The sequence below is a fragment of the Phodopus roborovskii genome, unplaced genomic scaffold (assembly GCF_943737965.1).
Source record: "Phodopus roborovskii unplaced genomic scaffold, PHOROB, whole genome shotgun sequence".
NCBI lineage: Eukaryota > Metazoa > Chordata > Mammalia > Rodentia > Cricetidae > Phodopus > Phodopus roborovskii.
The window spans coordinates 1647958-1660000 of NW_026126571.1; the positions used below are offsets into that span (position 1 = coordinate 1647958).

At 44.6% G+C, this 12043-nt stretch overlaps 1 protein-coding gene across 1 annotated transcript in view; it reads left to right on the top strand.

Moving 5' to 3' along the window:
* The first annotated feature begins 711 nt into the window (after positions 1–711).
* The window catches only part of Alms1 (ALMS1 centrosome and basal body associated protein), a 66543-nt gene continuing 55211 nt past the window's right edge, over positions 712–12043 (top strand). The window contains exons 1-4 of the mRNA XM_051203251.1: positions 712–1079; positions 5907–6102; positions 9026–9143; positions 10277–10416. Coding sequence (XP_051059208.1) covers positions 741–1079; positions 5907–6102; positions 9026–9143; positions 10277–10416 — 793 coding nt within the window. The 5' untranslated portion in view covers positions 712–740. The remainder of the gene's footprint in view (positions 1080–5906; positions 6103–9025; positions 9144–10276; positions 10417–12043) is intronic.

Consider the following 12043-nt stretch of genomic DNA (forward strand, 5'->3'; position numbering starts at 1 on the left):
AGACGATTTTGGGGAATCGGTTCTCTCCACCCACCTTTACATGGGCTCTGGAGCTCGAACTCGGGTTTTAGTCTGTGTCCCAGGTGCCTTACTGGTGGAACCATCTTGTCAGCTGTGCAGGGGCCCTCTTAACTTCGTTTCATAGACTGTCCTCACAGCACTGCGTGTGGCAAAGTCAAATCCCAGTTACTATGTTCCCGATGCCAGCTTCCATTAAAAAAAAAAAAAAAAAAAAAACCAAACCAAACCAAACCAAAACAAACAAAAAGCAAAACTATCCCCTTAGGTTCAAGCGCCGGCTGTAGACTGTCACTTAACTAACCCTTTAAAAAAAACCAAAAACCAAAACCCGTACTTTGCAAATGCGCCTTTTACGGGCTCATCCCAGGGGCTGAAGGCAACGGGTGGGCTGAGCAGGGAGCGCCCTGGGTTTATTGTGAGCGTGCGGCGCTTTAACAAGCAGGGTCTGGTGACGCAGCGCAGGCCGCCGCCCTCCTCTCCCCGCCGCCTTCCCGCGCGCCCCGCGGGGCGTCCCTAGCAACGCGCGCGCGCGCACGCGCGCCCCCTCGCAGCCCCGCCCCGCCCCGCCTGCGGCGGCGGCAGGTGCGCCTGCGCGCGGCCGCAACCGCCAGTCAAGTCGCTGCCCCGCCCCGCCCCGCCCCGCCCCCTCCCTTCTTCTCCTCCTCCTCCTGCTGCTGCTGCTGCTGCTGCTGCACAGCCGCCTGGAGCGCGACGCCAACATGGAGCCGGAGGATCTACCGTGGCCGGGCGAGCTGGAGGAGGAGCAGGAGGAGGAGGAGGCGGCGGCGGCGGGGGAGGAGGAGGAGAAGAAGGCGGCGGCGGCCGAGACCGAGGACGCGGCGAGAGAGGAAGACATAGACTTCTTCGAAGAGGACGGGCCCGAGGTGGATCTGGATTTCGGCAGCGGGTTGCAGCCGCGGGAGAGCACGGACGACGAGGAGGACGAGATGGCGCAGGCCTGGCTGCAGGCGCACCCTGCCCACGCCGGCAGGGCTTTCTCTCCGCCCCCGCCCCCGCGGCACCTGTACGCTCCGGTGGAGCGCCTGGGCGACACGGAGGTGAGCCGGGAGCAGGGCCGGGAGCCTCGGGGCTGAGGGCGCCCGCCCGCCCGCCCGCCGGCCGGGCGAGCTCATTGATTGATTGGTTGGCTGGTTGGTTGGTTGGTTGGTTGGACTCTGCTGAAATTGGTCCAGGGTCTCGGGGTCCTGCTCGCTGCGGCTCGCCATGCCCACGGGCCGGACACCCCACTTGTGCAGTCTCGGGTTCTTCTGGCAATGGCATCTCTGCTGGTGTCTCTCCCGCCTTTTACTGAGTCCCGGGTGGTTTGTTTTTTTAAACAGGGTAGATAAACGACAGATGCGCCGGGAGCCGGTACTCCCAGAGCGTGCAATTAGAAAGGCCTTTTGGGCAGCAGAAGGTAGGAGCTGGGGAGGGAGTTCGGGGGGACGGCTGTGGCTAGTGGAGAGATGCTTGGCACCTTAGTCGTCTTTTATTAAAGTTCAAGAACCGCCCCCTCTTCCACCCAGCAGTTGGTGTAGGTTGCTTACGCTGCATGCGCTGTCTTAGAAGCTCCCCGTTCATTGTGTGTGCTTCGCTAGAGCAGGGACTTGGAATGGAAGCCACTCGTGGTTTATTTACCTCTAGTTTGGAACATTAGAAAGCATAAGGTCAAGACCAAACGGAGGAAGAGCCGAGTTTACAGAGGTCCTGCTAAGATCATTTGGAAACTAACCATGCTCTTGATTTAATGTCTGCAACTGCTTTGTTGCGTTTCGCAGAACAGCCACGTGTAATTAGTTCTTCATATATTAATTAGTATCAAATAGAACTAGAAGGGCTGGTGGTGTGTTTTAGTGGTAGAGAGGGAAAGAATTATTAAATTTGAGAATTCAGTGGTCCCGTTTAACCACTTCTCAAGTTACTGCTAGCCATGCTTAGTTAATGGTTGTCACATTGGGCATAGCAGTACCTCAACTACTCCATCATCGCAGCGATGCGATGGATCGATGGATCGTGATTGGTGAAGGTACTAAAGAGAGTGTTTAATTCACTCAACTTACATTTGAGCATTCCCATTCTGCCACACATCGTACTTGGTGCTTTCCTGGTGTTCCCACTCTTAAGAGTGGGGGCGGATAAAATTCATGTGGCCCCATAAGTAGAAATGGTGTGTGCTAAAATGCAGGTATAATTATGAATGCGTGAAGTAGGTTACCTGGACTTGTCAGAGAAGGTTGGAGTGTGAATGAACTCACCAAGACGAAAAGTCAGAAGAAGTAAAAACTCTAGGTTCTTCTTAATGGCAGGCTTTCCTGGCATTGTCTCAAGTGTTATGATGGCATCTCTGGTGGGACTTATTTTTTTTTTTTTTTCCCGAGACAGGGTTTCCCTGTATTGTTTTGGAGGCTGTCCTGGAACTTGCTCTGTAGACCAGACTGGCCTCGAACTCACTGAGATCCACCTACCTCTGCCTCCTAAGTGCTGGGACTAAAGGCGTGGGCCACCAATGCCTGTCCTCTGGTGGGACTTGTTGTGTGTTTCTTTTTTTGTGTGTGTGTGAATGGTTATCTGTGCATGGTAGGTGTGGGTCACTCATGGCCAAATTTCTGATGGTGTAGTAGGCTCATTAAAGAGCGGGGTCAGTGGTATTAGTGCGACGTGAGACAGGCTTTGTTAGGTTAACTTTTTCTGAAAGCAGCAAGGCCTTGCTTTGAACCCCAGCTGCTCTGAGGTCCAGACAGCCTTGCTCTGAGATTAGACTGGCTTGGCACAAACCGTCCATCCCAGAAAAGCATCCACAGTTAGTAAGGAAGCAAAATCATCACACTTACGTAATGACTTGGTTGTGGAGGGTAGTGTTCAAGGGTTAGGTTAGTGAATAAATGCCGATCTTGAGATGTGCCCAGGTCATCTGGCTGGGTGGGTGCTAAGATTGAGGTTGTTTTGAAGGTTACAGAAGTGACCCGGGCTAGAACTTTTTAGGTACTACATTATCTATCTACATCTAGACCACAGTGAAGCTGTACTTTTGAAGTAGTTCTTCTAACTTATTTAAATAACTGTGAACATTTAAATTTATTTCTTTTAGGCCCACCTAGTGGAAGAATTCTTAAATTAGTCCATTTTACCATACCTAGTATGAGAAAATTGTTTTCCTAGTTTACAATGACCTATCTAATTGTAGAAGAAAAATACTGCTTCTTAGAGCTTGGGATGTGTCTCTCCTTCCCTGGAAGTGTTTTGTTTTTGAGACAGGATTCCTCAAGTGCTGGCAGTAGAGCTGTGGCCATCACGCCCACTTCTGCTTTTCTTATACCAGTTATTTACATTAGGGAATATAGGGGCGTGTAGGTGGCTCACTGTTTGCTTTATGAGGTTGGGGATTGGGAATCCTGATCTTGATGCTTGCTAGGCAAACTGTGCCTCTGAGCTCCCCAGCTCTACCCCTCCACACACTGGGTTTCACTTTATAGCCCTGGCTGTTCTGAAACTCCTTATGTAGACCAGGCTGGCCTTGAACTCAGGGATCCACCTGCTGCCTCTGCATCCCAAGTGCTGGGATTAAATGTCTGTGCCACTCTGCCTGGTTCCTCCCCAATTTTTAAAGATGTGTTCATTGTGTAGGATTTATTTCCTCTGTCATCTGTCTCTTCCTAAGTATTAAGACTGTTGTAATGATAAGTTTGGTGTGTGTGTGTGTGTGTGTGTGTGTGTGTGTGTGTATGTGGTGTAGTGTATGTGTCCACATATGCACCTGTATGTGGGTACATAAGGATTCCTTCCCACCTTATTTATATTGATCAGGCTGGTCTACATAGTGATCTTTACAGAGATTCACCTGCCTCTGCCTCCAGAGTGCTGGGATTAAAGGTGCGTGCTGAACCTGGAGCTCACTGGACTAAGTTAGGTTGGCCCGCCAGCAAGTTCTTGTCTCCCTTTACCACGGCAGGGGCTGAGGATTGAACTCAGGTCAGCAGGCTTTGAGGTGAGGCCAGCTCCTCCCTTTCTCTCCTGCTGGAGTTGTGGATCCTTCAGCTTAGATGGTTTCAGACACCTCACCTTGAAGTTTGTGTGCATTTTGAAGGAAACTGTTTTTGGAGACTGCGATGTCCATGGGTTTGTAGCCAAGCACTAGAGATTCTTGGAGTTGTGAACCCAGCTTGCAAATTTTGTTAGTTTCCTGTCAGCCCCTCCTCCCGCTACTCCTGTCCTCCAGCTTGATCTAGTGTTCAGCATCTCTTCTGATAACAGGATCCCCGTTTTTTTCCATAAGAGCATGCGGTCTGAGCCTTTCACCTGCCTGTGGTGCTCTGTTCCATGAAAGGTGGATGCTGGAATGAATATTTTCTGTGCCCTGGGACAGAGTAGTTGTGCCAAAATGTTTCTCTAATGTTTGAGCCATACGAGAAGCAAAATTATTGTGTGTATAGTGTTTCCAGGTTCTTCTCAGGCGTGGTCTACAGACACAGACGTTTTCCTTGGGTTAATTTTATAATTTATGATTTTCCTAGAAAGTCCTGCATTTCAGGAATGTCTCTAGTTCATTAGGAAGAAGTGCTACGGTTTTCTTTATGTTTTTGTTTGTATGTGGCAGTTTTCATTTCTCTTTCTCAGTTTTGTATATTTTTCTTTCGATTTGCCACTGTACAGGTTTATTTACTTTTCATCTGAGGAAATGGGTCTTGGAAAGCTCATTTGTTTTTTTTCCTGTCAAAAATGCTACTGCTGTATACATAGAAGTCACTGTGTGGGCACATGAGTGCATCTCTCTGGGGTATATATCTGGTAGTGGAATTGCTGGGCATTGGGCAGCTCTGTGTTTAACCCTTTAAGGGCCTGCCAGGTTGTTTTCCGGTGTGGCTAACCCATTTTCATTGTTGCCAGCACTGTAAGAGAGTTCCCATTCACCATGTGTGACTAATGGTGAACATATTTTATTGTGCTTATTGGTCATTCCTAGATCTCCTCTATGGAAACATCCATTTAGAGCTTTTACCCATTCTTTATTTGGGCTGTCTTTCCTGTTGGGTTTTAAATTAAAAATTCGGGGTTTTGCATGTGTCAGTTGATCTCTCAACTAAAGTAATAACTGGGCAGAATCCTGCTCAGGGTTCAGGACAAGCAGAGATCAGGAAAGTGCAGGAAACTGCTGGCGACCTTTATCTGTGGCCATAGTCAGATGGCTTTCCTACTATTGAGGTGTGTGAATTCTATATATTTTTATCTACTTACATTTTTAAGATTTATTTTTTATTTTATGTGTATGAATGTTTGCTGCTGTGTATATCTGCACCACTTGTATGCCTGGTATCTGTGAAGTAAGAAGATGGTGTCGGGTCCCTTGGAGTTATAGATGGTTGTGAGCCTCCATGTGAGTGCTGGGAACTCAATGCAGAGGAAGAGCAGCCAGTGCTTTTAACAATGGAGCCATCTTCCCAGCCCCTGTCGGTCTGTCTGTCTGTCTGTCTGTCTGTCTGTCTATCTAGAAGCAAGGCCTTTGTGTAGTCCTGGGTGTCCAGCTTTGTTGAACAAATGGATTTATTGAGCTTTCAGGAGCATGATATCAGAGAGGGTCATATGAAGAGTGTGGGAATATTTATTCAGTATTTTTGTTTGTTTTCTTTTTTTGTTTTTTTAAATAACCGCAGAATTGATTTGTCATGTAGTGCCAAATGTATTGATTTAACAGTAATAACTTAAAATATAGTACTAGGAGTTGGGAGTGATTGGAGGAGGTCTGGGAGGAGGTTGATGTAGTAAGGAAGGAAATAGAAGGAATGGCTGTCTTTGTTCCATTCTGGTGAGAATATTAAATGTGCCGAGTGGACAGTAGTCTAAGTGTGAATGTGTTGACTCAGCATCTTTTCTGTTTAAAATTATTTCAGAGAGCAGAACCCTGGCATCATCTTACTCAAGAAAGGGATTCTTCCCAAACCGGGGATACATCCCAGACCGGGACCGATGTGACACTAGAAGGGAGGAAAGTAACAGACTTCCCCTCTCTGGAGGAAGGTGAATTGTCTCGGTCAGAACGGCCAGCCACGGAACCAAAGCTAAATCTCCTGTGTTCTCCATTGCTAGGTAATGCCTCTGTGTTTTAACATATATCTTATTTTATCTCATGTGTATGGGTGTATATCATGTGTGTGCCTGGTGCCCATGGCAGCCAGAGGAGGATGCTGGATCCCGGAATTAGGGGCGCTGGGAATCAAACCCAGATCCTCTTGAAGGGTAGCCAGTGCTCTTAGCCACCAAACTCTCTGTCCAGCCCCAATGCCTTTGTCTTTAACTAGAGGTAATAGACTATGGAGACTTTTAAAGTTAGACTGAGTGCACTTTTCATTTGGTATGGTCGTGGTGGAAGGCTCTGAGGTCTCATATGCTCTAGCCATGCCCAGTACTCAGTTCACTTCCTGTTGCTGCTAAGATGTAGAGCGTCAGCTCCTCTATCCAGCACCATGTCTCCTTGCACGCTGCCATGCCCCACCATGATGATAATGAACTAAACCTCTGAGCCTGTAAGCCACCCCGAGTAAGTGTTTCCCTTTGTAAGAGTTTCTGTGGTCATGGTGTCTCCTCACAGCAATAGAAACTCCTAACTAGGACAACCTTGGTCAGACGAGATAGGTAGCTGCGACCAAATGATTGAAGGCTGCCTTGCTAAGGAGACACAATCCCACAGGTCACTAACTCACACATATCCAAGTCCCTGCTGTGTTTGATCCAAGGGTAGATAGGTGAACCGTACCTCCTTTTCTGTGAATAAATGTCCGTAAACAGAAGGTAACATTACTATTGGATGAATGTTAATATGGTCTCAAGAACAGGAGTCTGCAAATTATAGCTCACAGGCTGAGGCTTGATTTTTGTACTCTCTCTGAGTACAAATTCCAAAAGTGCTTATTTTCTGTATTTATTTAATTTAGTTGTTCTCAGAGTGTTGTGACATTTCTCATCCTGCTGGGAACTCTAGGCCTTCCTGCTAACCTCCTCCCAAGTGCTGGGATTATTGTGCAAACCTTTACCCTCCCAAGTTACAGCCTCTGCCATTTGAATTTTAAAAGATTGTGAAGACCAAGTATGTATGTGACAGCTCATATGTTATCAATAAGCCTAAAATATTTGTCCTTTGGCCTTTGACCAAAAATACTGGGTAATTTGTGTGGAAGTTAAATGAGAACATGAAAGTATAGGATGCCGTAGTTCACTCAATACGAGATCTTTTTAAAAAGAGGGAAATACACCAGAAACAGAAAATAAGTTCTGTTATGGCAAAATGTCAAGGAAGATTCTCGGATGGATTTCAGCACTGAACCAGAGACTGCACCACGCCGTTTCTTGTGCCCTAACGTGTTGTGTAGCTGCAGTGGGAAGGATTCTCGCATCTCGTTGCCAGTGGCCATGCCATGCCATGCCTGCTGTCCTGTGTGGCTGCTGTCACCATGGCGTTAGGCTTTCACTAATGGCAGGTATCACTGATACAACCGGCGATAGAGGGAAAATATCCCCACATTGGCGGTATTGTCCAGATGTGAAGAAACTGTTCAGAGCAGTATAAGGCAGGCATTGCCAGCCAACTGCACAGCCTGCCCATGCTTGAAAGCTAACTGTTTAATTCTGGCCTGCTCCTTTAGAAAATACATTTTCTTACTTAACCTGATTTAACTCTCAAACTCCACTCGGATATTTTTTTTTTTTTTGGACAGGGTTTCTCTGTGGCTTTGGAGGCTGTCCTGGAACTAGAACTAGCTTTTGTAGACCAGGCTGGCCTCAAACTCACAGAGATCTGCCTGCTTCTGCCTCCCGAGTGCTGGGATTAAAGGCATGCGACACCAAGGCCTGGCTGGGGAATAAGAATTTTATGCTTGTTTATATATATTTAATGACATAAGAATTACTTAAGCACTTGGGAGAGGCAGAGACAGGTGGATTTCTGAGTTTGAGGTCACTCTGATGTATATAGAGAATTCCTCGGTGGCCAAGGGCTTATATAGAAAGACCTTGTTTCAAAACAAAACAAACAAAACAGAAATGCCCCTCTCCAAACCAATAACAACAATAAAAAAGAATTAAGATGGAAGGAAACCATGGTATTTTTTTCTTGAAAGCAAATTTTCAAACTTTTTAGGTAACATACCTATTTTATATATTTCAGAACCAGAACTCCAAAGAGCATTTGTTTTTGTGATATCTTCTTATAGTAGAACTTAAACAGAAAATTTAAGAAATGTTTATTTAAAACTGGCCACACTTTTACTTATATTAACATTGTGCATAGTTTAACATTGTGCATAGTTTTCTAGACAACTATTTTGTAAACAAAATATTTTTTAGAAGGGAGGCCTTGTTTCAATATTATTTTGAATATAATTTTCATCCTCATCACCTAAGAGTGTTATAAGGCCCGGAGCCCTTAGATTACACTTTGATATAATGGTATAATTTTACATTACTTAAGATTGAGAGGCCAGCAAGATGACTTAGCAGGCAAAGGCATCTTCTGCAAAACCTTATGTTTTGGTTTGATTTCTGGGGCCCACATAATGGAAAGAGAGAAATGTTTACTTACTGTAAGTTGTTGTCTCCTGATTGCCATTTGAGTAGCATTGCATGCTTGCATCTGCCCATCCACCTAACTACTCACTTAAAAAAAAGTAATAAAAAGAGACATGCCTTAATTGTTAACAAACAAACACCTAAATTGTATAGTACACTTAACCTTACATATGAAGAAGTTGTTTAATAATAGTAAGTTTTGTAATCATGTTTTCTCACCTGTAAGGTAGCTATAGTAAATGGTGCTTATTCTTCAGCATAGTCATGCATTAATTGAAATACTGTATGCTAAATGCTTGGGCCTTTCGGCTTCCGTAGATGGTTGCCGCTGCTGTTATATTAGTGTTATTGTAATGACTGTAGAATGTCCCAGGTGGTAGCATGTTTAGATGCTAAGAAGTATTGTGTGAGTACACCAGACACTGTTTTAACGTTTGGAACTTTACAGTCATACAGGATAACTTTGCTGCCCCTGATTTGCCTTTGCTGACATGTTTGCCACAAGACCAGGAGTTTGAATCTGATTCCTTGTTTCAACAAAGTGAACTAGAATTTGCCCCTTTGAGGTAGGATGATTTCATTTCTAAACTTTATACCCTCATTGTAAGTTGTTATTGGTGCATGGCTTCAGGCTGAAGCGGGCCCGGGAGCAGGGTTTAGGCACTCTTATCACATTCTTGGTATTAAGTGGGTGCAGTGTTTTGCATGTAGAGATACACCAGGTGACTACAGTTCAGGTAGAAATAGCGTATGGTTTTGTGTATCCCTTTAGGCACACTCAGTTAAGTCTGACTCTCTCTCTCTGCAAAGAAAGCAGTCACTTTTAGGATACTAATTTGTCTGTACTTTGATTTTGCTCAGCTGTTGTTAATCAGTCTTGATAGCTTTCTTTATACTATGTGCAAATATCAAGTAAAATTTTTATAACATTTCAAATTGATGTCTTCTAGAACATTCAAAACAGAAGGACATTCTGTAATTCTTCAAAAAATACTTGGAATTGTCCAAGACTTTGTTTTCTGTTAGAATGGAAAGAAAACTCTACCTTAAACTCAAAACTTTAGATGTTTAGGAAGTAAACTTGTATACCCCCGTTTGTATATTACTGTGTATTACTGTAGAATCACAGTTGCAGAGTTCTGTTCACATTAGATTATCAAAGTGATCAAGCTATGTTGTATTTTTGGAGTAGACTATAAGCACAATAACTGACCAGTAAGCAGAGGAATACAAATTAGATGAATATTAATTCGTAGTAGGTAGCATGTGTTTACAATAGTAAACCTTATTAAAAGTCTGTTTTAAACTTTTTTTTTTTTTTTTTTGTAATGTTGAAATTGATTGAGGAGACTCTGCCTCCCAAGTGCTAGGATTAAAGGTGTGTACCATCACCACCTGCCAAAAATGCACTTTCTTTTTTATTTTGTTTTTGGTTTTTTGAGACAGGGTTTCTGTGTGGTTTTGCCGCCCTGGAACTAGCTCTTGTAGACCAGACTGGCCTCGAACTCACAGAGATCCGCCCGCCTCTGCCTCCCGAGTGCTGGGACTAAAGGCGTGTGCCACCAATGCCTGGCAAAAGTGCACTTTCAAGTAAACTCAATTTGTAATTTTTTTTTGTTTGTATTTTTTTTTTTTGGTTAGTATTTAAAAATTAAAGTATTAAGGAGCTAATTATTTCTTTATGACTTCGTATTTTCAGAGGGATTCCTGATAAGTCAGAAGATACTGAATGGCTTGCTCGGCCGTCAGAAGTTAGTGAAGCTTTACTCCAGGCCACCTCAGAAACCTCTTCAGACATAGTGAACAGTTGCCTTAGTATATCTCAACATCCACTTACAGGCAGCACAACTTTTGGGTCTCAGCGCTCTCTTTTCCTATCTGAACAAGGGAACAATGGAGAGCACGAACCACCCAATGCTTTCGATGAACCGAAGAGCCCAAATAACCCTGATCATTACGATGCTCTGCTTTCATATATATCATGGCAGACAGAAAAGGATACTCAGCGGCCAGATAAAGACCAGATGTCCACTTCTACTTTGTCTGATATTAGTGATGGAAGCGTAACTGCTAGAAGAAAGAACAGTTTTAGTTCTGTGTGTTCACATGCTCAGTCTTGGGAACAGGAAGCCTTACAACAGACAGACGCGTGTCTGGCCAGTAAGGACCAGGCTTCCTTCCCATGCGAGAATCCTCCTCCTAGTAAAATGTCTTACTGTTTCCTGCGTTGCATGATGGAAAGAGGAAAAGGGTCCTCCTTTACCTCTGTTAACCATCTTGAGGATGTTTGTTTAGGGACTCCTCCTGCTGAGGATGAGGTGAGGCCGAAGACAGATTCTTTTGAGGGCTTTGAAGAAAACGAAGATAAGCAAAAAGAATTTTCTCCTTTTTTAAAGCAAAAGGACATTAGAGATGTGTGGCCGTCATCTCAGGTACATGCCAAATCTCCAGAAATAAAGTATATTGGGTCAGTTGCTGTCCCTGATAGTCATGAACAAGTTTCAGAAGCACATGTTCTCTCCAGAGGACTTGAACTCTCGAAGCTGGAGGCTTCTGGTGGTCCCCTTTCGACAGTTAAATCCAACTTGGATGACACATCAGGACAACTCTATTTTCAAGAGGAAAGAAACCAAAAGGCAGCTTCTACTTTTGGTGAGAAAAATGTTGATGCTACTGAAAATGTAGCCTTTGAGGCAGTTATTGCCTCAATTGAACCTTCCAAGCAAGAGAGTCCTATAAGTGAAATCCAAACTGACATCAGTAAGCCACTAGCAGATGACAGCCAAGAGAGAGAACCCCCCAGACCAGATCTTTCCCCATTAAATTATAATGACGAAAACTCTTTCATGGATAAACTTAAGCATCCAAAATACCAGTCTACTCCTGGGGTGTTTGAACCAGCAGCTTCAAAACCATTGTTGCATAAAGAAGATGATGGTGGTAGCTCCCTATCACGGGATCCAGATTTAAAGCCACCCCCTAATGCTCCTCAGAACATACTCAGTAAGCCTCTTTCTGTCATTCCAGAGCATAAATCATCTCCTTTAAGTGAAAAAGCTTACAGCCGGGCTGTTGGTCTTGGGGAAACACAGTCACCTTCATTTCAGTTTGATATAAACAATCTTGATCTTACAGAGAAGGTAGGGTCTTCAAACATTAGTTTTGCAATGAAAGTATCAACTTCAGATTCTTGGGTTTTTACAAGATTTAAGGCAGCAGACCTTTGAGGAGGTTGCAGGTTGCTCAGACTATAATTTGGGTAAGGATGTAAACGGTAGGAACCTCCCTGAAGGTCCCATCTGCTGCTGTATGGAGCAGCTTTTCGGTAAACCTGTCAGCGTGGGTTGCAAGTCCACTTTGATTTTAACACTGACTGGCGATGCATCACTGACTGTGGTGAGCTAAGAGGTATTGCTGGAAGCTGAAGAAGGCCAAGGTGGAATTCCTTGGCTGGTGGGGGCTCCAG